Source organism: Emydura macquarii, unplaced genomic scaffold, assembly GCF_026122565.2.
Source record: "Emydura macquarii macquarii isolate MOO-44397 ecotype Brisbane River unplaced genomic scaffold, CSIRO-AGI_Emac_v2 contig_295, whole genome shotgun sequence".
NCBI lineage: Eukaryota > Metazoa > Chordata > Testudines > Chelidae > Emydura > Emydura macquarii.
In genome coordinates this window covers 11,754,054-11,778,815 of record NW_027130432.1, presented here as the reverse complement: position 1 = coordinate 11,778,815, position 24,762 = coordinate 11,754,054, and the positions used below count along the sequence as shown (strand labels likewise).

Sequence of the window (24,762 nt, the reverse complement as noted above, 5' to 3'; positions counted from 1 at the left end):
ATCAGATCCTTCACAGTGCTTGACTCCCTGGCTCAGAGCTGCCCTGCTACACTGGAGGATTTCCCCTGCTTACTTCTCTCTCCCCCACAGGCTCACATTCACTGTCCTCTGTGGCATGTTGCTGCCCAGCTCAGCTCATGACCAGAGGTCCCCTGCTTTCTCTTTCACAGGTGATGGGTGGGAAAAGTACATACCGCGTCCAGCTCTGGCATGAAGGAAACTAGATGGTGCTTGAATGTCATATGGGTAAATAATCAAAACTTGCACTTCAGCAATCAAAACAACTTGAGAGTGTAAATCAGAAGCTATCTTGGAAACTATGAGAGAGCTCTGGCAAAGCCCAGCCAGGATATTGCACAACAGGAAATGTGTTGAGGAGCAAGAGCAAATGGTGTGGACAATCTTCAGTGGCGTGCAAAGCTGTGTTCCCAAAACCAGGCCGCTCCAGCTGGCACCGTGCAGGAGGAGAACATTCTTCTCTGGAGGAGAAAATAGAAAAGGAAAAATGATGATTCTGCCAATGAGGCTATTTAGGGAAGCCAGAGAACAAAATGTTGAGGCACTGAGGATAAGACAGGCAAAGGGGAAGGTAGCCCAGTGCCCTCCACTGCCCTGCGGAGAACGCCCAGACATCAATCCAGCTCTCAGGGGCGGTGTGAGTGTTACAAGAGAATCCCATGGAAGGACAGTCGGGCAGGTGGGAGCTTTGGAAGTTCTGCTAGGGGAATTCAAACTCTGCAATCTGTAAAGTATGGGAAGCTCCCCTCTATGTTCCACACCAGGAACAAGCAGAATAAACCCAACTTCCACAAAGCTAGCCCAGGTTTCTCACAAGATCAAGTCAAAGCCAGGCTAGGATGCTGGTCACTTCTCCAAGGGCATGCAGTCCAACGTGAAGTGCTCAGTAAAAATGCTGCTCCCTAAATGTTACTGCCTTGTGGATTAACAATAGGGTCCTAGTCAGCTGAGTAACATGCACCCCGTCCTTCACACCGCATTGCAGAGGGTGCCTGGCAAGCTGAGTTGCTATTGGATACACTGGTGATATTGAAACACCCCACTGAAACCCAATCTGCAGGGAGTTTATTCTGAAGGCCCTGAAAATGTTGGGGCCACGCAGGCAGCTTCATGCTACTCAGGGGAAACGGGCAGCACCCGACTAGACAAGTGAAACGGAGGGGCTAGTGGAGTTCCAGGTTGGAACATGTGTCCTGCTTGCAGAGTAAGGCAGGCAACTGTTTGTGCAGGACCATGGCGTGTTTGTTACATCTGCTGACAGGCTTGGGCACATGCACGAGTTAGTTGCTGGGCCAAAGTCTTTCAGTTACACTGGTGAAAGGCTGCTGACGCCAAAGAAAGGAGGGTTTGGCCATTTGCAGTGTGCCTTATGCTGCGTTTCTCCGCATGCAAAGAGCTAATATCAGGCAGGCCGACCTTTATTTGAGATTAAAGAGAAATCATAAAGAACAGCAGTAAAGTCTGTGAGAGAGTACACCCAGTGTGCATGCCTCCCCTAACCATCTGCACTGAGCTGAGTGCACAAAATGGCTGCCTCTCTCTGGAAACAGCAGTGTCCATAGAGATTTAAAGGGGCAGCACACAGAAAATAAAGCCATTGCAGTTGCAAAGCTAAATACTTCGACATACTAAATGGAAAGCACTATGTAAGCGCTAAGTGTTATGAGCTGGATTATTTATTTTATGGAGCTCTCCCCTCCCTCCTTTACCCCTTCCCTAATAGCACAGGTGGGTACAGTATGCAAGTGACTTCCTCTTTCACGTCAGACTCTTCTCCACAGAATAACCGTGCTTGTCAGCTGAGGGCTATTGGGAGAGCCTGCTTAGGCTTCCCAGTCTCTCCATCTTACCAGTGTAACCCCCAGTAGCGATCCCCAGGACCCGTGGTGTGAGAGGGCAGCCCTGCTGTGCCTGAGACTTGCAGTCAGGGGGAAAGACGGCCCGAGCAGAAAGGATTTGCACAGGTCAATGAGAACCATCCTCTTTCTTTCTTGCACAGGTCAAGGGGATTCCATCCTCCTAGGCTAAGTTGTGCTATCTAGGAGTGGGTTAAACAGACGGGGAAGTAAAGTCTGAGCCACGCGCAGCCTCAGAAAGGCTTATTTTCCCAGGAAAGGAAGGTATAACAAGAAAATCAACAGCTTTTAAATAGGTGTCTCTCCTGCTGTTGCTGGAGGAGCTGCTGCTGCTGCTGGCCCCCCAGCTGGCTGTGGGGACCTACTGCTTCCCCTGCTGCAGTGAGCACCCCCTGGCCCCAGCCTTTGGGGCATCCCTGCCTCTTTCCTTCCCCCTCCCCCCTTCCCTGTTACTGCCCCCTGTTTCCTCTGCAGCTCTCCCCACCCTGTAGCCTTTTCCCTGGTTTGTCTGTTTGTTTTGCCCCTGGTTTGTCTGTTTGTTTGTTTGTCTGCCCCTGCCCCTGGTTGGTTTGTTTGGTTGGTTGGTTGGTTGTCTGCCCTGGCCCTGCCTTGGTCTGCTCCCTGCCCCGCCCAGGCTCAGTGGGCTTGCCACTGGGCCTTTCCAACCCTGTTTTGGCCCCAACCCCCACTCCTTTCTGCTGCAGCTACCCCTCTGCCCTGGCCCAGTACTCCTGCCCCGTGGTGCTCATGGCCCCCCTCTACCTGACCTCCCCCCGTTTTTGTTGCCCCCCCCGTACACTGCACCCCTCCCCTGAGTTGAAATAGCCCTTGCTCCCAGTGCAGCCGGAGGAGCCGGTGCTTCCACCTGGGCTGGTGAGTGTGTTTCTTGCGCCCCTGCTTGGATTGCCCCCCCGCCACTTGTTTGCCCTGGTGCCCTCCTCCCCTGCTTTCCGCCTAGCGGGGAGGAGCGGTCCCCCTTCCCCCTCCCCCTTTCTTCCCCCTTCCCCCCCCGCCTCCTCTCCCCTCTCCACTCCCCCCCCCCCCCCGTCTCCCTTACCCCCCCCCGCCCCTCCAACCTCACTCCCACGCCCCTCCCTCTCGCCAAAAAAAAAAAAAAATAATAATGATGATGTTGTCGTACGTAATTAGTCACTCTGACTTCCTCATACTCTCGCAAGCCAAGAAAGGAAGTCATGCAACCGTTCTTGAACAAAAGGCTGTAATCCTTGGCCCGAAATTACAATTACTGACTGGGAGGAGGAGTGCTTGTTTACGCTATCCTAGCACCGCATTCTTCTGAAGGCCCAATGAACCTCAAAAAGTTCAGGTGAACACCCGCCCTTCTGGAAGCTGAAGCTTTGCTGCATAATTCAAACTCGGGAGGGGGGTGTGCAAACTCATGCTAAACATCACCTGTGAGTCCTTGGTGATATTAACATGACTCCTAAGTAAAGGTTCAGGGACCTGCTGGCTGTAGAATAGGGACTGGGCAACCAGTTTGGGTAAATGAAAATTTTCTTGGACCATTACCCATTTCTGGAACTGAATGGGGCCAGAACCTTTTTCTGCCAACCTTCAGTCCTGCCAGAAGCAGCGATGCTATGTCTCACAAGAAAGCATATTCTGGGCAAAGACCTCGGGCAACGTGTGGGCCATAAAGCGCAAACACATGGGGTGCAATCCTAGCTCCATTGTAATCAATGGGAGCTTTGCCATTAAATAACCTGGGTGAAATTGTGGCCCCCATTGATATTAAGTCCCAACTCACTTCTCCTTTGTTTTGGCATTTGCTTTGTTTTTCATCATTCATCTATCTCCAGCCTGAGATGAAGACAGTGACATACAATTTTATTGTTTTTGCTTAAGAAAATACAAATCAGCCAATGATACATTTACAGGGCACATTACTGCATGTTAGTACGCAACGTTCCTTTTCACCTTGTGCTTTTAGATTAAATAACATTTTAAATGCTACAGAGAATGCAGTTGAACTCCACTGTTTCCAACCACATCACCCCAATATAGCAAACGTCCACCCTTGACAGTCAGCCCTCCCCCACCCTGTCAAGATGACCATTGGGCAACATAAAACAGGATTTTTTAAATAAATACCCCGCACCACTTGAAGTCAATAGCAAAATTCCTGCTGATTTCAGTGGTGGCGGATTGGGCCCATGGTGAGCTTGCATTGGCTAAAATAATTACTACCCTATTATTAGCTGAAAGTAATTCAAATACCTCACAAAGATACTGGCCAGTTAGCTGCCCCAAGAAGTCCCTAGCTGCCTTACACTGAGCAATATGGATGCTTGCAGCCCTGAGTGTAAAAGTGACACTTAGCACAGCCAGGGACACTCAGCATGGGTGGGTGTGGACTGGAGAAGGGGGCATGGCCAAGTGGCGAGAGCACCGGGCTGTAGACATACGTGCTACACCTACTCTCCAACTGCTCCCCTTCTGGAGGCAGTCTGCTTGCTGCTGCCCCTCACGGACCTCATCAAAGGGTCACTTCACCCAAATGAAGTGACTGAAGTCACTGAAATGGAAGGCGGCAGCTGTTTTGCCACACACCAGGACAGTTTAGCTCAAGAAAGGAGGACTAGCAATTGGAGCAGAAAATTGCCATATACAAACATCTATCCAGCTATCTGAGATGGCACTTGGCTGGGACACTGGAACTCAAGTTCCTTCTCTCACAAATGTCCTGGGATCTTTAAGTGGTGGCGACCTCACTTTTAGGTCTGCATGTCTAACGTCACAGTGCCCCCCCCCAGCAGCCTCCTGGGGCATTAATCTGCCCTGCACCATCTAACTGGATCTATGCTCAGTGCTGACTCATGCCTTCTTAGTGCATGAGATTGGGTGGGCTAACAGCACATGGTGATGCTGCTGCGGAGGAAAAAAACTAACACAAGACTCATCAGGTGTTTAAACAAGTGACTTCTGTGATGAAGTCCATGATCATTGCATTAAAACCCTCCTTGCTAGAAAACCAAGAGGACACAGTTTTGTCCTGAAGGCATCGATCAGTTCCAGACATTGCTTACTTTCACTAGCAAAGGACAGGTTAGGAGCCCGATAGCCTGCACTCTGCATTTGCATTGCATTTCTAAAAATATGTGCTATAAAAATAATAGGCTAAATATTGTATTTAAAGGAATAGCCTTTGTACATCTTGACAACCTACAGGTTACTAGGGACTAGTCCCCATGCATGAAGGCCTAGGTACTTCCACATAGGGCTTAAGTCAGGGATGTCAAACATCCGGCCCACGGGCCGGATCTGGCTCGCCAACCTTTTTGGTCTGGCCCCTGGCGGCAGCATGCGCTGCCGCAACATCTCATGGCGTTGTACTCTCTGGCAACATCACGCGCTGCTGCCAGAGAGTACGATGATGCGAGATGTCGCAGCATTGCGCGCTGCCACGAGATCTGTGTACTCTGGTAGCAGCACATGGAGCGCTGTGTGCACGAGACACAGCGCTCCAAAAGTGCCTCGTATTTTGATTTATGGTATATATGGCCCACTTGAAGTACATTTTATTCAAATCTGGCCCACCATAGCAAATGAGCTTGACACCCCTGGCTTAAGTGATGCGATGGTCATGTGCCAGCCCTCTGCACAGGGTTGAATTTCACTCATAAAACTCAACTACAATCCATCGGATCACACGCTGCATCCCTGTGCCTTGTGTGTCTTTTCTTTACCAGAAGTTGAGAACAGAATCAGCTTTGGTTGGATTGTCCTAACGTTTGTATGTCCTCAGATAAAACAGCTGCGTTTTATGTCTGTCTTAGCTTTTGTTATACATTTTTTACTTTCTTTTTCCGTAGACACATTTATATTTTGGAGGTCCAATCCTGTTCCCAGCAAAGTCAATAAGAGCAGGACTGGATTCTTGATATATATGTGTATCTACAATGCCCCCTGTCCGGAAGATTTCTTACCCAGGCCAACGTCCTATTGAGCTCAATGGGAATTTGTCCTGAGTAAAGACAATAAAAATTGAGTAAGGGACCTTCAGGATTTGGCCCACAGGATAAAATATCAGACTTAGAGTCTGCAATGTCTAAATGTATGAAAATCAATAACTATTTGGATAAAATATACTGTTCTCTATTAGCTTTACAGTGCTTTAGTACCATAGTGATAGATGCTATATATTAACCTGAGACAGATAGATTCATAGCTGCATTAGTGTAGGAGTTTTACACCTTCCTCTGGATCAGCCAGCCTTGGCCACTGCCGGAGAGAGAATATAGACTAGATGGACCATTAGTCTATTCCAGCAAAGTAGTTTCTATGCTTCTAAATTCAAATGTATTGCTGGTAGTTACTCAGTGCTCTGAGAGTAAATTACCCATTCATAGTCTTTTGTAACTGTCCAACAGAATGGCTCACCAAGCAGACTCCATATTGGTTTCACATAAAAAGAAAAAAACACTAAATGCTTGGTGTCTGGTGGCGTCTTTGGTTTCCTGCTATTTTATATATGACAGTACGTCTCTGTTCTGTCACATCACATCTGTGCTGGGAACTGGTTAGGTCCAGGGACAACAGCTGGAGGAGAGATTTGATTAGCAATGACCCCCCCATTTTTCAATGTGGGTGCCTAAAGTTAGTCCCCTGAATCCATAGTTAGACACCTTAATTCCTGTTTCAGGTAATCATGGCCTGATTTTTCTCAGGGGCCAAGTTGCAGGTGTTCAGCATCAATGAAAATTAGGTCACTAACTGCTGATTCTTAGTTGCTTAAGCTGGGTATTTAGCTGCCTAAATCTGGATCCAGAATCAGCCACATTGGAAAACTGTACTCAAAGTGGTCAGGTCTGGTAAGTGTTAGTGGCATGGTTGGCCCTTGAAGACTGGAACAGCCAGCACCAGTTGAGCGACAACTCAGGTCTCACTCAAATAGTCAGAACAGAATGGCACCACAATGGGACCCAAAGGTGCAGAGAAGTGAAGCGGCAGGGAGATAACAAGAGCAAAATTCACGGCCACACTCTTGTAGCAGGGACCAGGTTCGAGGTGGCATAACATTCAGCTTGAGAGCAGCTTGGTTGGGTTTTTAGCTAGATAGTGCCGGAATGGTTCAAAAGTTTGAAAAGTTCAAAACCATGCCTTTGCCACTGACTGGCAAACAGCACCTGAGCTGCTCTACAACTGCTGTTACCTTTGCATATGCAAGATAAAAGGCATGTAACTTATTCCTAAAACATTGCCCGTGGCCCCTGGATATTTTTTTGCATTCCACTCAGAAACTGTGCGTTTCCTTTGTGTCTCTATGCTTTGGCCCATTTGCCTTGCATTGTTTTTTGGCTTAGTCTAGTATAAACCTGATTAGTGCCAGGTTTAGCTTCCCTGCCCCCAGTTAGGGTAACATCCTAGAGTCCATCTACTAACAACAGCAAGCAAAGTCCATGCCATGAGGAATTCAGATGGCTTCCAGAGAGTATTCATCAGTCTGGTAACACTGCTGATTAAAGAGCAACCCTCGTGTCACTTCTTTAGCTGACCCTCCAGGGCAGACTTTGGACTTGACATGGATCCCTACAGCGGCACTGCAAATACACAGAACACTCGCCAGCAAAACAAGGCTGAGGATGTGGGTTCGGGATATAGACAAAATCCTCGGTGCGGGCTCCAAGGGAACGTCTGGGGATTCTGAAGCTACCTCTGCTCTGAAGCTTTTGGTGGAAGGGCCTGAAGTTTCTGGAGGTGAAATGGAGTCAGAAAAAGAGTGAGGAGGATCTTTCTTTCCTAAAGGAGATAAAAAGTTAGTTGTGTGAGCAGTAGAGTCACTCACAGCCTCTCTTTCATCACCACTCTTCGTATTGACAGTACGATTTTCTCTTCCAGTAGATGTGGAGTGTGGAGTGGATCCCTTTGTTGCATCACTTCCTTTTAGAACAGCTGTGGGTTGCATGGTAGAGTTCTCAGTCACTTGCCCCATAGATGGAAGGCCCATAACAGGCCTGCTGGAAACAGATTCTAGTAGAGCAGGAGTGGTAGAAGATAACTTGACAATCTCAGTGCCATTTACAATGGATGGAGCCTCTGAAGTAAATGTACTGGAAGCACTGCCAAGTACATCAGCTGTTTGGTTTCTAGTAGATCCTACAGATTTGTATGTAGCTTGTTCGGGACTCTCAAACCCTTTGATGAAAGGTGTGGGATCGGAATTAAATCGACTGGGAACAGTGGCAGGGATATCAGTGGTTGGACTTATAGTAGGTTCCGTAGACTTGTTTGTAGATTCTATGAAACTCTCAGACCTTTTCACGACAGCTGTGGGATCTGAACTAAATCTGCTGGAGATGCTGCCTGGTACCTCAGCTGTTGGAGTTGTCATTAATCTTATGAAAACCTCACTGCCATTGGCAAGAGGCTCAGAGGGGATAGTAGATGGAGTAACAGTATCTTGTAATGCAGAGGAGGATTTTGTAGAGGACCACATGGCCTCTTGCAGAGTCAATGTGGATTTGTTGGCCTCCTCTGTCCTCCCAACAGAAATATGGATTGCTTGTGAGACTGTTGTGCCAGCCCCATGAATGGGATTGGCTGAAACACTGGCCTGTCCTGATGTAGAGACAGCACCTCCTAAGAGTCTGTGAAAAACTCCTGCCCTTTCTTCCTCAGTTACAGAAGGGACGATGCTTGAAAGTGGAGGATTCAGAGGATCCCGACTTATTTGGTCTAGCTGTTGGATTGCGTCTGTCACCCAGCCCGCCTTTGGATCTGCACAGTACTCTTTAGACTTCTGCGTAACAAATCTGAAGAGAGAACAGAAACAGCAACAATCAAAGGAAACAGAAATGCTGATAAATACACAACACCTAAATGAAAGCAACTGAGCATGCTACCTTGGCAGAGGCTGGTGAAATTCCATTTCCCCAATGACTTCTGAAAGTTAAATAAAGCCATGTTTTGGTGTGTGGGAGTACAGAAGACAGAGATCTAATCAGTTGGTATTTGAGTCATACTTTGATATGATGAATAATTTCCTCAGGTTAGACTTTCCTTTCTATTCATTGTTATAGTAACTGTATTGAAATGAGGCAGTTGACCCTACTATCACCTGAGGATGCTATAATGGAATTAACAGGGATGACTGTATATTCACCTGTAGGGTCAGACTCTGTTCCCACTGAAGCCAAAGGGAATTTTGTGACTCACTGCAATGGGTGCATGGTCAGACTGTAACTCTTAAAGTACAATTCTGCTCTGTAAAGTGACTGCATATATGGCATCCTGATGCTCCCAGTTTGTGTCTCACTGAGGCCAGATTATTGTTTAGCACCTACAGGCCCCTACTGAGATCAGGGCCCCATTGTGCTAGGTGCTGTACATGTACATAAACAGAGAGAGTCCCTGGCTTATGTGAAAAGCTTACACTCTAAATGGACAAAGCACATAAAGAGTGGGAGGAGAAAGAGGTAGGTAACTGGCCAAACAGGGAACAGAATTCAACTTTCCTGACTGGGGCTGGTAGGTTTTTGACTCAGTGCAATTTTTCAGAAAAAATGTCTGTTTTCCCTGGGATTTTTTTTTTTTTTTTTTTTTTTTTTTTGGGTAAAAAAAAAAAAAAAAAAAAAAAAGTGAATGCCCAAAAACTGAAGAATTTTCTGCTGGAAACCAAAATGGAAAAGTTGTTTTGATTTGGAAATTCTGCCACAGTGCTCCTTGGGAGTTGTATCTTGGCTGCCTTGTTCCCCCTCCCCCCATGGGCTGGGCTCCCCAGTTAGACTGCATCTCCCATGAGGCACTGCAGCCAGGGACTTTTATGATGTGTTGCATCAAGAGGGGGAGACCATAGTGTAACATGGGAGATGTAGTCCATTCAGGGAGCTCAGCCCATTGAGGAAAATGGGAGTGTGGGGCACCCAAACTACAACTCCCATGAGGAACCACGGCAACTTTTCCAAATCAAGATTTTCATATTTTCAGCTGAAAGATTTTGGCCAAAAATTTCCGATTTCCAATTTTTCACCAAAAACTCCACGTTTTCCAAAGGAGGGAAAAACCAAAAACACTTTCCAAGCGGCTCTGCTCATGACTCTGAGCTGAGTACCTGATCCACTTGACCATTCTCTAGTCTTGTCCATGTCAATAGAACTATGCTAGTTTACATCAGCTGAGGATCTGGCCCCAAATATGTAACACATTTTGAGACTTATGCCTAAAACCAAAGCTGAATTTGTCCCAAGCTAAGTAAACTATTAAAAAGGTGAAAATATTTCCCCAACCTTTTCTCCAGGGCTGAATTTCTGGTAACTGTGAAGTGTTTATAAATTAAAACCACATGTAGCATTTGTCAGACTCCAAGACCTTCTTAAAATGAATTAATGAGCACCCATGAGCTCCCAGAATGGAAGATTGGACTTGTGTTAAGGCACAGGCCTACTCTTCAATTCCTTTTTCTGCCACAGGCTTCCTATTTGACCTTGGCCAAAACACTTAGGCTTGGTCTACGCTACCCCCTCATGTCAGTAGAACTACATTGCTCGGGGTAATCCACACCCCGAGCGATGCAGTTATACCGACCTAACTTCCCCCTATCAACATAGCTACCGCCACGTGGGGAGGTGGAGTATTTATGTCAATGGGAGAAGCTCTCCTTTTGACGTAGTTAGCATCTTCACTGAGCGCTACAGTGGTTCTACTGCAGTGCTCTAAGTGTAGACAAGGTCTTAATCTCTCTGTGCCTTGGTTCTCAGCTGTAAAACAGTGATCATAAATTTTCCTTTCTTCTGTCCTTTGTCTGTCTTGTCTATTTAGCTTGTAAACAGTTCAGGGCAGGAACTGCTTCACTATGCGTGTGTACAGCACCTAGCACAATGTGGCCCGGATCTCAGCTGGGGCCTGTAGGCAGTTTCCAAAACAATGACCTTTGCAGCGTTTTGGCCCATTTATTCTCAGAGATGCAAATTAAATGAATCAATTCTGAATTTAATATTAAAAGAGGAATAAACGGTAGAAAAGTACTTACATGACAGCGGCTTTAGGACATGATGGTTCTGTCCTCCTATAGCTCTTCAACAGTTTCTGGGGTATTTTTTTTGAAAATGTGGTACATGATTTTGTGCACTGCACATGTGCTCTGGGTTGTCCTAAGGCCAAAAAAAAAAAAAAATCAATGTAACTATCAGTTCATGCCCTGCATATAATGAAATCATTCCCTTTCTCCTCGTGTGTAGAGAAGACATTCCAAAACCTGCTATCAAATTTTGCAATCTTAAAATTAAGAGCACTGCATCAATGAAAACAAATCCTAGCAAACACATTGTCATCCAGGCTAAGTGAGTGCTGTGAATGCGGGGAAAGACCCTAGCAAAAGAATGTGAAAACAAAAGATTCTTGAGACATCCTTAAACAAAAGCCCTCAGTGGGCTCTGGCTGGATGGGGAACGCACAGCGACTCTTACTTGTGGGGCAACAGTTCAAATCTGAATGGCATCGCTAAATGCCCCAACAGCAACATTGTGGGTAAAATCAGATAATCGCTAAGCTTTCAGATGAACTCACACAGGAAAATGATAAAAGACAAAAACTCCACGTCAGCTGTGTGTGAACACTTTTCACCAAAGAGATCAGACACAGCATGATCGAACAGTCCTTATCGCAAAGGAAACCTGCACAATGCTTTCAAAAGACGAGCCTGGGAACTTAAATTCATAATGACACTAGACACTAAAAATCTTGGACTGAATACAGACACTGGATTTATGGCTTATTACAACTCACTAACCCTGTCCCCAAGCTATTTACCCTCCCAGTTTCCTCCCTTTGAGTGGAGTGGTGTTAGCTGGCCACTTCCCCTTGAATGATCCCTTGAAATATGTGTTAGCTACTTACATTAAACCATCTGTTCTGCCTTGTATTTACCTCTGTGACACACACGTTTCCCAGACCTGAAGACGAGCTTGGTGTAAGCTCAAAAGCGTCTCTCTCTCACCAACAGAAGCGTGTTCAATAAAAGATATCACCTCCCCCACCTTGTCTCTCTAATTGCTGTTTGGTGGCATCTGTGAAACAAATTAATTGGTCGCAATCCAGTTCCAGGGGTGCATTTCTTTGTCACAAAAGCAACTGCTGCAGCGGTCGCTAATTAGCCTCTGTGTGCGAACTCTCAGCACAAAGGTCATGGAGGCACAAGTATCTGGCACGCTTGCTCTATTGCTACCAGTACTGTAGATATCCTTTCCGCCAGCAATGGCTCCTGTACAAATAAACTCCACCCACTTTGTCTATTAATCTAGGATTTCACAGCGGTGCCTCTCACCAGTATGCTCTGTCTCGGCCGGACGGGTGCTTCCCTGGTGGGGAAGATGTCCCGGCGCTAGCTCCGCTCCACTAGTGCACTAAAAATAGCAGTGTGGCTGTGGCGGCCGAGTACACGCCCACAGGTGAGGCAGACTTATACTCAAGTGGCTAGCCTGAGATGACATTCTTGGTTATTTTTAGCACACGACCTTGAGCAGAGCTAGCACGTGCAGGCCTGCCAGCTGCAGTGTAGGCACACTCTCAGCCTCTGAGCACTCCCTGGAATCTGGGGCCCGGTGCAAAGAAACACACCTTTGGAGCCCTTATATGAGTTTTCTCATAATTATTGCCCATATTTAGATATTAACCGGATAGCCATAGAAACATCATAGACAGACTTTCTAATTCATGCTTACTGAAAACATACGGGTGCAAAACGACTGTAAAACCAGCACCTTGCTCAGTATGAGCCAAGCAGTGTGATCCTTCCTTGCACTGGGGATAATGTACTCATGCAAGAGATCCCATTGACTTCAATGAGGCTATGTACTTGCCGTCCTCCATCAGCAGGGGTTGCACAATCAAGCATTATGTTGTTTTCCAGTGTGCCTTGGCGTTAGAGCGCTTTACTGAAAAACAAGTTCCTTTTTGTCTTAGCACTGCAGATCTAAGACAGCTGAGCAAAGAGGAGTGTATTCTGGATCACACATCATGGAAAAATTTCTCATCTCTGATTCCCACTGCAGTCTGCAGTGCGGGCAGATGGTGATAATCAGGCCAGATCCTACCGGGTGTAAATCAGCATAGCTCCATTGAAGTCAATAGAGTAGGGGCAATTTACACCAGCTGGGGATCTGGCCCATCAGCTTTTGATCTGTAAACTGAGCAAATCTGCTCTAGAGAGACAAGGTGGGACAGCAAATATCTTTTTTTAGACCGCCTTCTGTTGGTGAGAGAGACACGCTTTCAAGCTTACACTGAGATCTTCTGCAGGTCTCAAATCAGAAGGTATAAAAACCAAACCCTCCCTACATTACTCTTACAGCGTCACTCTTCAATCCACCGCCGCTCTTTATCAATTAAAACAAAATCCCTTGTTTGGATTGGTAAGGCTTCTGTGGCCCTTTTAGATAAATAAGAAACATTGCGTCCATCGAGTAACTTTCCTATGGTATTTTTGTCCTGATTTCTCTGTTTGTGCCAATGAATAAGTTAACAAGTTACAGCCTAGTCCAAATAGCCAAAGGGTCTGCCTTCATGATCAGCACTGGGGGGAGAGAAGGGAGGCCTAGGCTGGGGTGTCTGGTTTCTTCCATTTCAAGGAATTTATACAAATATTTGCTGTAGTAAGTGCAATATCGTCATCAAACGTTCAACATCAAAGACCATGTTTTGCAACCCCAGTAGCAGTATTTTGAGTAACCCTTTGGAAATCTATAGGATTGCTCACAGAGTAACGTGCAACTCAACAGGAGCAAGGTGGGGGGGGGCATCTACATCACAATTTTACAGCCCTGCAGCCTGACCCAGCTGACCTGGACTAGCCCTGGGTGTTTAATTGTTGTGCACACATACTCTGAGTGCATGCCTAGAGAGCAATGTACGGATTGGGAGGGGCATGGTGGGAAATTACTCTAAGGGATGGGGCTGTTTGCTCTCAACGGGGCATATATGGTTGGTTGCACCTTGACCTGCAACCTCCCTGTTGCCCGTATATCCCAGTGTTTAGCTGTAGGTGTGTGGATTAAAGATGACCATTTATATCATTATTGCTACCACTGTTATACAATTGCGGCAACTCTTGTACAAGGTATGTCATGTACGGTATCAATGGAAAAGTTATGATTTGCTAAGTATGATTATCCTGATTAAATCATGTATCATCTTTATACCTAAAGTTATGAATGCTGGCTAGGTATTTGTATCGCACATGTGTTTGTTCCTGGTGACACCTCTCCAAAGGATTTATATCAAGGCTAGACAGTATTGATGGCCCATCAAGGACACTCAGCTCTCACAGTGGACTATAAAAGAAGCTCATCCTGCCCAGATAGCTCTCCCTTAGGATGCCTCAGACACCGAGGGGCCAATGGCCAGCCACTGTGAGTCAGCCAACCCTGTAAGGACATGTCATATGCTCATATGACCCTGGATTCCATCTTGGGCCAATAACTTTCCACAAACAGGACAGGGGCTGCCTGTGGGCTTTGTTTGGGACAATAATTTTCCATGCACATGGCAGAGGATATAAAAGGATATAAATACAAAAGGATAAAATATCTCTATTTTGTCTTCATTTCCTGCTTCATTTCTCTGGACTGGATTTCTAACAGGGAAGCTCTAAACAAGGACTGATGACCCCCAATCTGTTTGGGTGATTCCAGAGATACTTTTGCAAGCTACCAGTTTATTCCATCCCCGTTGCAAACCTGATATAAGGACTTTGCACTCACTTGTATGTATGTGATTCCTTTAACAATTCATTGGCTCCCTTCTTTTTTCTTTTTTCATATTATTAAACCTTTAGTTTTGACTTACTAGAGGATTGGCATCAGCGAGATGTGATTATTGGATAAGATGTGAGTTCTGTATTGACCTGGCTAAGTGGCTGATCCCTTGGGATTGGAAGGACCCTATATCTGATGAAATTGGTTTTCAGTAACGGCTCCTCATAAAGTCCAGTAACTGGGTGGAGAGCCAGGGGCTGGGATGCCTAAGGAGACTGCATTTTTGACTTCTTGTTAACCTGTGTGGTGAAACAGAAATTCACTTTTCTTACTGGCTTGGTATAATCTAATGCTAGAATAAACACCAGTTTGGGGTGAGTCTGTCCTATTGCTCAGCAGTCTGTCCTGAGTCTTGTATTCTCAGCTGTGTCCCACTGAGGCACTGGGGTGTAATAATCGGTGATCCCTCCTCCCGCCAGCCAGCAGGTCATTGCTGGGGATTTTCTGAAACTGGTGTTGATACATTTACTCCCGCTGATCTAGAGTCTGGGCTGTGCTTCTCGGGAGCTGCCGCACCGAAGGAAGAGAAGGAAAGGTGGTTTTACGCTAAACTGCCTGGAATAATGCCTGCTCCAGGGACTAGTAGCTAGTGGGCTGCTTCTCAACCCAGGCGCCCCACAATTCAAAGCAGCAGGGGACCAGAATCTGAGCCATTCTTTCTATCTTAAGTAAAATAGGCCTGACCCAAACCCAGATCTGAACCTTCCCATTCTGTGAATTTTGGGAAGCATGAATCTGATTCTTTCTCTGCAATGGGCCAAGCAGAAACCCTGGCTCTGACATCCCCCAGATTTGGACAAGTCCTTACTCTGACCCACATCCCAACTTGACAGCTAGTTCCTCTCTCTGATTATAAACTTCTTGACTGGAGACTCCACCAGGGAAGTCAGACACAATACAGTCTTCTCCTCCTGCTGCCAACTGGCCCTGGGCAGCATCCTTACGGCCAAGAAGGAAGCAAGGACAGAAATTGCACCATGAGAAAGGAAGAAGATGAAGATGATGGACGGGTTTAAAAAAAAAAAAAGGACAGTAGAACCTCAGCATTACAAACACCAGAGTTACAACTGACCAATCAGCCAAGCACCTCATTTGGAACTGGAAATATGCAAATGGAGCAGCAGAGAAAACAAGAGCAAATACAGTACAGTACTATATTACATATAAACTACTAAAAATAAAGGGAAATCAGCATTTGTCTTCTGCATAGTGAAGTTTCAAAGCTATATTAAGTCAATGTTCAGTTGTAAACTTTCGAAAGAACAGCCATGGCATTTTGTTCCGAGTTACGAACATTTCAGAGTTACAAACAACCTCCATTCCCCAGGTGGTTGCATCTCTGAGGTTCTACTGTAAAGCAAAACAAATCCCACTGCACACCCATGTCAACTGGACAAAGCCTTATGGAAAAGTCCTGCAGAATTTAATAGAACATGAGAACCCTTCTATAAGTTTTTGAACCATCTTATGGAATTTAATAGAGAAATTCATCACTGCTGTAGAACGCTGTAGGATGGTTCAAACTATACGTTCCCAATATGAAGGTCATGACACCCTGCGCTGGCCAGGCCACATTGCTAGATGGGGTCCCAGTTAGATGGGCAGAGGGTCCTGGGATGGGAAAAAGATAGCTCAGAATTACTGGCATAGATAAACCTCTCTGTTTAAATCCTACATACCATCAAGTGAATCTCTACTGAAATGCCTCCGTGAGGCATATCACAGAGATCCCGGCTAATTCTAGCAGGACACTGATTTTGCGATCCTGAGAGGAACAATGAAAGAATAGTCTAGTCTATATGCAGCCAGGGATTCTAAATGTCCTGATATTTCTCCCTCTCTAAACCAGCTCTTCCATGGGGGCCCACAGTAAAATTTCAGCGTCGATTCCTGTTGAACTAGGACTGTCTCGGATTACCATTGTCATGTGATACAGAGCAATGCAGCGTAAAAGCAGACGCACCTGTGTCTTCAAGGAGGTGCCTCAAGGAAACCATCCTTGGCACCACCAGAGAACTCTGTCTCTTCAAACTCTATAACATTTCTATAGATCCCTATGGGCTTCCGCCAAATTCATTTCCACAGGAGTTTCTCACCGTGGAGAGAGACAGGCAATTACAGGTCTGTGTGTGCTGTGTGTCCCTGTTAATTTTTGTATGTTAGATAGATTAGATTCATACCTATATTCAGTTGCCACTAGCCTCCATTTAACATATCACCCGACTGTCCTGTAATATCCTTATACAGATAATGGGCCCCATTTTCAGATGCTGGGATGCATAAATGTAAGCATTTACCATGAAGGTGTGCACATTCGCTGTGGCTGTGCACACAGCTGTGGTAACTGAATGCACTGATGACCAGTTATCCCTAATTACATGTATTCATGCATTCTTGCCTAGGTTAGATCTGAATATCTAGCCCTGTCTGTCTATCAGCTGCTTTTAAAAAAGTTTCCGTTTCACATTACAATCCTTTTATAAACTTTCCTTTTGTCTGATCCTGCATGTATATCTGATACACCCTTGTGTGTCTGACTCTATGTGTGTATCTGACTCTCGGTGTGTGTGTGTCTGTCTGTCTGTTCCTGAAACTCACTCTCTCTTTCTCTCTCCTGAATCAGAAAACAAACTGTATCCCTTGGTTATTTGGATTTCTCTGCTGGCCAGATTATTCCTCAAACTCTGAACATCTGGCCTATTCCTTCCTTAAACTAGTCTACATTTTCTGAAATGACACCCTATAGCAGTATCCTTAATCAGATTCAGCTGTAACTCTTTCCCATCTCCCCCTACCATAAGAAACTCTTCCTTTCCTTCAGTACTTTCTACTTCAAAGCAGCTCAGGGCTCACCTGCAACTTGGTTTTCCATGTTCCAGGTCGTCCCCAGCACTAGCAGCAAGAAAGAAGCGATCATATCACCCTTCATCTTCCAGCGACCAGGGGCCAGTGGCAGCAAGCGGGCTGCTGTTAAAGCCAGAGAGGATTTCCCAGTATTATGCTTGGCTCTGTCTCTGGACTCCACAGCAGCAGCATTCCAAAGACTAGAAGCAGCCTGCAGTGCTCAGCCTTTTTAATATGTGGTTTCAATTTTCATTGTGTGCAGGCTGCTTTGCCTCCCCCGCTCCGAATCCTGTCCTGTGACAAAGTGAGGAGGGAAAGGGGAAAACCAGAGCTGGGAATTTGGGTCAGTGGCAGGGCAGAAGGCACCTGGAATTTCCCAGTGCGCCAATTAGGTAAACAGGAGAGCCTTTTCCTCATACACCAGGCAGCAGGGCAGGACTGAAAAGGGAGTTGCTGATGGAGGGAGGTAGAAACAGCCGATGTAAACTGACCTGGCTCCACTGGAGGAAAAAGAGCAAAGTTATTTTACAGCAACTGACCATGTGGCCCAGTGTCATGAATCTCAAGCAGTGCATTCTTCCTTGCGCTCTATTCTCACTTAGGACTTCAGCTGAAAGCAGATCATTTCTTGGTTCTCCCCGGCTTCCCCAGGGAACCCCCAGCACTGGCGGTTTGTAAGACAAGCACCCAGCGGGGATGGTCTAGGTCAGTGGTTCTCAAACTTTTTAAATGGAGCCCTCCCGCTGGACTTTTGTCTAACAATCACACCCCCCCTTTCCCTGAATCGCGACCCCTTTCCCCTTTCTGAAAGGGGGGCCCTTTCAGAAAAAATCAGGGGAGTGCTTCCTGCACTGTAGGCCCTGTTTTTTTCCTGAAAGGGGGAGTTCGGAGGCAGGGGGTCTGTGATTGTTAGGGAGGCGCTTCCCGCACTGTAGGCCCTAACAATCACGCCCCTCTTCCCCTGAACCCCCGCCTTCAGGAAAAAAACAGGGCCTACAGCACGGGAAGCGGGGAGCACAGCAGCAGCAACGCAAGAAGCAGTGGCAGTGGGGGGCAATGAGCAGCAGCAGCAGCAGCGCAGGACGCATGGAACAGGGCAGCAGCTGCAGCAGCAGTGTAAGGGCAGCAGCAGTGCAGGGAGTGTGCCCAGGGGCTGCTGCTGCTGCTGCAGGAGGGGAGTGGCGGCGGCCGCGGCTGCTTCTGTCTCTGGGGAGTGTGGAGCTGGACCAGCTCTGACCCCTGCTCCACACCCTCCCCCACCCCATGATCCATCACTCGCCCCCCCCATTTTGAGAACCACTGGTCTAGGTCAGGTTTACTGGGTCCTGCGTTAGCATGGGGGGGTGGATTTGCTGATCTCTTGAAGACCCTTCCCAGCCCTCCCCTTCTATGATTCCATGCTCATGTCCGATAAATGGCAAAAGAAAGTCATTTTGAAATGACAAACTGAAACGCACCCGTCCAATAAGGCTTAAACGGAATATTTAGATCTTTATCAACCTGCTTTTCTTCCCGATGGATCCGAAAATGAAAATTCACTGACATCGACAAGTTCCTGCCAACAGTTTTCATTTCCATGAAAGGGCATTTTCCAATGAAAAAAAAATGTTCCACTGGGAAATTCCAACCAGCTCTACTGTTCGGATTGCAGGAGCAGCCACCCTGTACAGGGTGAATTCCATATCCAGAGGAAGAGGCAGTCCCTGCCCCATAGGGAGCACAGCCTAAGGGCACAAAGGCAGGGGAAAGGTCTGGAGAAAGGATACAACATACCACCAAGGTGATGAAAAAGATGAGGGGCCTGGCTTATTGGATACCCAGATTGTTAGCTTTGAAGGTGAATCATTGGCCCACATCCTCAAGTTCCTCAGCCGCCCAGTTCCACTGAAGCCAATGGACTGAAGCTGATTAACACCCACCGGGGATTTTACCTTCTCCTTGCCCAATTCGCCCTCCCATTCCTTCCCCTCCCCCACGCCAGTTCCCAGCTCCAGTTCTCATGTCCTTATTCCCTCCCTCCCTGCAGACCAGCAAAGAAAGGGCAGCTTTTGTGCAGATTCTGAGAGGTGGTTTTGTCGTCAGACTTACTGGCAAACGGGGGTGTCAGGCCGAGACCTGTGCACTGAAAACCTCGCAGCCCAGCTGCTGCCGTTTGTTGCTTTGCGGGGTTGAGCAGCCCGCTCACACTGTGGTTACCCCCTGAAACTCCAGCCAGGAGGTGGGTGGAGAAGAGCAGAGCTTTGGTTTTACAAAAGCACAAGGGCCATCTCAGAGCTGCTATAGAAATGAACATCTAACAACTCCCTACGGCCAACCCAGTGACCAGGCACTCAGCAGCACAGGCCATGCATGCCAGGAGGGATCTCTGGGCTCCAGTAAAACCCCCAAATTCCCATCTGTCAGCTGGCCACCCTCTCTGCCTCCCCTATAGCAGAGCTTGGGGGTGTACTTCCCCTAGGGTCTATCTGGTTATCCTAACTTAGACTCTTAGAACCTAGGTGCTATGAGGAGCCCATGACCCATTCAGCAGTGGGATATGCACTTCATTCAAGGGAGAAACTGGGTCTTTCTTAACCAAACCCCAAGGTTCAGGTGTGAATTTGCTGCCGCAAACTACTCTGTTCTTACAATCAGTCACGGCTAAACATCACAGCCAAACGCTATGAATTATGGGTCAGTTTGACTGGGATCATGATTTCACGCCCAGCAGCCGGCAGTGTTCAGATCCAGAGTTATCAGAGAAAGGAAGATCAGAGCCAGAGGCAAGTGATGTGAACACATGTCCATGTCACAGCCTAGCTGGAACCAATTATCCTTCCCATGGGCAGCTTCAGTGGAGAAGCTATGGATCTGCTGGTGCATGAGGACTGAACAAACCTCTGCCCCCTAGAAAGGGTCCTTCCAGATCGGTTGTGCTGGAGTTTGGATTGCTGCGAAGCACACTGTACCTGTCCTATTGTGGTTGCCACTCAGTCGCCAGGGCTGTGGGCCCACCACTTTTCACCAGCACTGAGAGGCACTTGAACATTTCCTCGCAATGTTTCATGGACCCCAGAGGTCACATGACCCACCAAATTCTAATAATCCATCACTGAGGTCAAACACGGGGCTTAAAACTATTGGGCAGCGCCCTCTGTATGCAGAAGAGCACAATGACACATGACACAATTGGTTCAAATAAACTAAAGATTTAATAAATTTAACAATAACAAGTATTTTACATAAATAGTGTAGGTCCCCGGGAGGCTAACAAGAGCAAAGGTGAGTACAGCGCTGGCAAGGGCAGTGGGGCCCAATTACTTCGTTTTCTGCAAGTACCTCATTGCATTTTGCGCCCACCTGGTCTTTAGGTCAGCACAGACTTCCTTGTTATGGTGCGTCACAAACCTGCAATGCAAAAACATCAGGGCGCTCAGTTATTAACTGGAGAGAGAGATCGGCAGTGACGTACGCTTTACAAAAGTGTGTGCAAGGCAACGGTTGTGTGACCATGAAATTCAATTCATACCACAGAAAAGAAACAATGGTCTGAATAAATCAGTTTTACTGCTTTGCTGCCAGCCTCTGCTGCAGTATTTGTGCTGCTTATGGCCTCCTGGTATGAGGTACCTGTTCCCTCATATACCTGGTACACTAAACAGCTGTGAGCTGGCTACTGTCTGAGCTAGGGACTGAAGGCAGAGAATTTCCCTTGCTATTAAGAGGCAACATTAGAATACTTCACATTTCTATAGCACCTTTCACCCAAGGATCTCAAAGCACACTTCATGCTACCCCTGTGAGATAGTTACAGATGAGTAACCTGAAGCACAGAATGGTTAAGGGACCTGCTCACAGCTAGTGCAGTGTTTCTTCATCCCAGACTAGCAGGCAATGCTTTGACAAATTATTAGTTATAACATTCTGTATCTCATGCAGCACCGCCTATCCCCACATGCTTTACAAGCTTCATCACGCACAAAATACGTTCCTCTGCCACTAGATTGCAGCAGCTGTTTTCAGCACACAGCAGAGCGGTGCAACTGTTCAGGAAAGGAAGAAAAGCACCACCTTGGGGGCTGAGTATCCTTTCTCAGACACGGGTGTAAATCAAGAGTAACTCCATTCAAGTATGTGGAGTCATGCCACAGTAGAACAGGTGTATACAAAAGGCAAATCAGGTCTGAGTGGAATTACCCAGTTGGTTTGGGCAGGCAGAATAGAATAACGTACATTGAATTCTGCCAGGGCTAACACCGTTATCTTGCAACAAGTACCATGACTACAAGGGGTCGGCATCTCAGTTTTACGCATCAAGACCTTCAATCTGAGCTGATATTTACCCCCTTATCAGTAAGCCAAAATAAAGAAGCATCTATATCCACTTATGACAATGCTGCTGCTGTTGAATTGAGTCCAGCTATAATGACCAGACACCTTTTTTTGTTTATTCTGTGCTGTTTGGCTCAGGATTGTATCTGCTGTGCCTTTCCTTTGTAATATCCACCAATGCACAACACCATGTACTGGCAGGGTACCTTCTAAATAGCCAAGAAGGACAGGGTGGTGATCAGGGAACTAGCATGGCTTGAACCCCCTGCTCTGTTTTAAGTAAAGCTTTCATGTGAGCTGTAAAATTAGTGCACTGCTCTTTAATATAGCAAAAGGGAAGATAATGCAAAGTGTGGTGATATCAGATGCCTCCAGGGCATATCACAATGCATGAGGCTGAGAAGCACATATGTCTACAGCACTGCACTGCCTGGAAAGTATTGTCAGTCCCAAAAAGTCCAGTTTCATTCAGGTAACTAGTGCGTCTTGTCCTGTGCAGTTACAGACAGGTGGTCAGAATGGTCATCAGCCAATCAGATCCCTCTTTTTCGCTATAGTATAAGAATTAAATCAATACCAGCCCTTGAAATATTTTCCATACATTTTAGTTTTTAATAGTACAATTAATAAAATAAGTATTTGATTTACACTTAGGGCCCGATTCTACTTGTAGTCACACTGGTGTGGAGCAGGAATGACTCAGCTAAAATTAATTGGTGTAAATGAGGAACAACCCCATTGGAGTCAAACCGCTACAAAATCAGAGTAAGAGCAGAAACAGGTTCTTCATTACTAAGTGAATAGGGCAGCTGGTGGTTAAGAGACCCCAATCTGTGGTCCTTCTCCCTAAAACATACATAATCTGGCATGTCTCTAACACACACCTCTGCTATTCTCTAGTCACCATAAAGCAAGGTCTGACTGATCGAAGGCTACTTACACCACAGCAGGTATCCTACACCCCGGGGAGGTCCTGTAGAAACTCCTCAGGTTACCACGACGAATAGGTGTCTTAATGACGTCTGTACAGCAAATTGTGTCTTCCAGGATGCCTTGTGGAGCTTTTGGGGAAAAGGAAACCAAATGAGAAACAGTTTCACACCCGTTACATCTTTCTAGGGTCCATACCTTGATGGAAAAGAAAAAAATCCCATACCACTAATTCTGTCAAAGATGATGATGATGACTTACAACTACATAGCAGCTTCCTATCCCAAAGGAAGGAGCCCCAAAATAGCTGCATAGGGAGAGCCAAATTAACATCCCTGGCAGAAGGTGTTTACCCAGCATGCTTTGCTACCCACGGTGCTGAACGCCCCTGATACGCCCCCCCCCCCCTTTCCTTCCTACACTGGGGGCTGCAGGAAGGGCGGCATAAAAGCCCACCAGGCCATTACAACATCCACTGAAGAGATCTGGCCATTTTCCAGTCTCTTTGCATCACAAAGGAGCCAGACTGGGCTATAGAATCTGCCCCTGGATGTATAATGAGGCTCTCTCTCAGCCCGACCCCAGCAGCGCCTGCCCCATTCCTCACAGCTCTTTGCTGTGCATTCCCACTGACCTGCACGGATGCGCTGAAGGGAAAGCCCTAGAAGGAGAATCGCCAGAAAAGCAGTCGTCAGGCAGTTCATAATTCTGGAAGGTTTCTCCTCTGCTGGAGGGCTGGGTCTGGATTGTGTCCCTGGATGGCTGGGGTGAACTGACAGCCTTGGGACAAGCTGTGCAATTTAAACCTCTCCATGAAGATGTGGAATTCACCTTTTCATGAATTTGGAGAACTCTGCAGTTCTGTAGAAAACTAAATGTGGTCCTTCTAAGAACCTAACCCTTGTTTCCCTTAGTCATACTATCTGGAGTGAGTCATGACCAGAAACACCTACAACAAGGCAGACTGTCAAAAAGCATTGCAGACTCCCCAGCTGGTGGTATTATCATGGTATAATTAGATTTCACCAACCCAGGATCGAATGTGAAGTCCCAAAGTACTACAATACTCTTATAATGGAGTCACAGACAGTCCCCCTTAGACACCCCAGTCTATCTGGCCCCCCCAGGCAAGCTGGACTATGTGATAAAGGGTCACTTACACCAAAAATCACAAAACATTCAGGCTACACCCAGTCCAAAGAGACCAGTCACTCACTCAGGTCAATTTGCACTCAAAGCCAGTGCTGGATGCCATTTCTGTAGTACATTTACTAAAGGTTTATTAGCTAAGAAAAAGGAATGGGAGTTATTGAGAGGTTGAAGCAGGTAAAAATATATGTACAGGTGAGTCATGGTCTATAACAGGGGTGGCCAAACTGTGGTTTGTGAGCTGCATGCAGGTCTTTTACAGTTAAAGTTGCAGAGCCCCCAATACCTCCCCCCCAACCAATTCTCCACCTACCAGACTGGGGTAGGGAACTCAGAGCTTCTGTCCTACAGCAGGGTGGTGAGGCTAGAGGATTCTGCCCAGACGGGAGGAGAGTTTCGGGGGCTCGGTAAGTTTGTCCATCCCTGAATTTCAAAAGGCAGCAGAGATGTTGTAATCTGCCAGTTTCCCAAGGGTCTTTTAGGGCTACTCAGCGTAGCTCTGGAGATCTCTCAGTCAGCTATTCTGCCCAAACATGAAGAATGTTTCCTTGTGTCCATATTTATAGCTTCCCACAGAAACTAAGCTGCCAGCAACAGTTCCCACACAGGCCCCATCTTCATGGAGAAGGCATGGGGGAAAGGAATGCCCTTAAAGTCTTTGAGCTTCGATCTCTCATTCACAATGACCATTTCCTGTCCACGCACAGGAATTAGCGCTTTCCTGGTAAAATTCTTCCTTTGCATTACACGAGCTTCTTTCTCGTGTAATGGGTTACTTAGTTAAAGGGGTATAGACAATGGACATGTTTGCCATCACTTTATACCATGGGGTATAGCTGAGTGAGAACAATACATGCAGCATCCCGCAAGCCTTTTAACTAAAC

At 46.7% G+C, this 24,762-nt stretch overlaps 2 protein-coding genes across 3 annotated transcripts; both read right to left on the bottom strand.

The window, feature by feature from the left end:
* Nucleotides 1–3,662: 3,662 nt before the first annotated feature.
* CX3CL1 (C-X3-C motif chemokine ligand 1) lies at nt 3,663–17,564 on the bottom strand. Its single transcript, XM_067552278.1, has 3 exons — nt 17,498–17,564; nt 10,864–10,984; nt 3,663–8,647 (listed from the first exon to the last, which is right to left on the bottom strand). The coding sequence occupies exons 1-3, from the start codon at nt 17,559–17,561 to the stop codon at nt 7,309–7,311; spliced, it is 1,524 nt and encodes a 507-aa protein (XP_067408379.1). The 5' UTR covers nt 17,562–17,564; the 3' UTR covers nt 3,663–7,308.
* Nucleotides 17,565–20,666: 3,102 nt separating this feature from the next.
* LOC137154374 (C-C motif chemokine 22-like) lies at nt 20,667–24,401 on the bottom strand. Of its 2 annotated transcripts, none has more exons than XM_067549975.1 (4): nt 24,192–24,401; nt 23,364–23,600; nt 22,740–22,860; nt 20,667–20,875 (listed from the first exon to the last, which is right to left on the bottom strand). In XM_067549975.1, the coding sequence occupies exons 2-4, from the start codon at nt 23,431–23,433 to the stop codon at nt 20,785–20,787; spliced, it is 282 nt and encodes a 93-aa protein (XP_067406076.1). In that variant the 5' UTR covers nt 23,434–23,600; nt 24,192–24,401; the 3' UTR covers nt 20,667–20,784. The 2 variants fall into 2 exon arrangements, with proteins under 2 accessions (XP_067406076.1, XP_067406069.1); XM_067549968.1 differs by having other exon boundaries at nt 23,364–23,520.
* Nucleotides 24,402–24,762: the final 361 nt, after the last annotated feature.

Excerpts from the sequence above, each read along its gene's own strand:
- CX3CL1 (XM_067552278.1), bottom strand. The coding sequence starts at position 17,561 with ATGATCGCTTCTTTCTTGCTGCTAGTGCTGGGGACGACCTGGAACATG. Across the intron at positions 10,985-17,497 it reads CATGGAAAACCAAGTTGCAG|GACAACCCAGAGCACATGTG; the intron begins GTGAGCCCTGAG and ends TTTTGGCCTTAG. Across the intron at positions 8,648-10,863 it reads TGTCCTAAAGCCGCTGTCAT|ATTTGTTACGCAGAAGTCTA; the intron begins GTAAGTACTTTT and ends TTCTCTCTTCAG.
- LOC137154374 (XM_067549975.1), bottom strand. The coding sequence starts at position 23,433 with ATGAACTGCCTGACGACTGCTTTTCTGGCGATTCTCCTTCTAGGGCTT. Across the intron at positions 22,861-23,363 it reads CCTTCAGCGCATCCGTGCAG|CTCCACAAGGCATCCTGGAA; the intron begins GTCAGTGGGAAT and ends TTTCCCCAAAAG. Across the intron at positions 20,876-22,739 it reads TGTAGGATACCTGCTGTGGT|GTTTGTGACGCACCATAACA; the intron begins GTAAGTAGCCTT and ends TTTGCATTGCAG.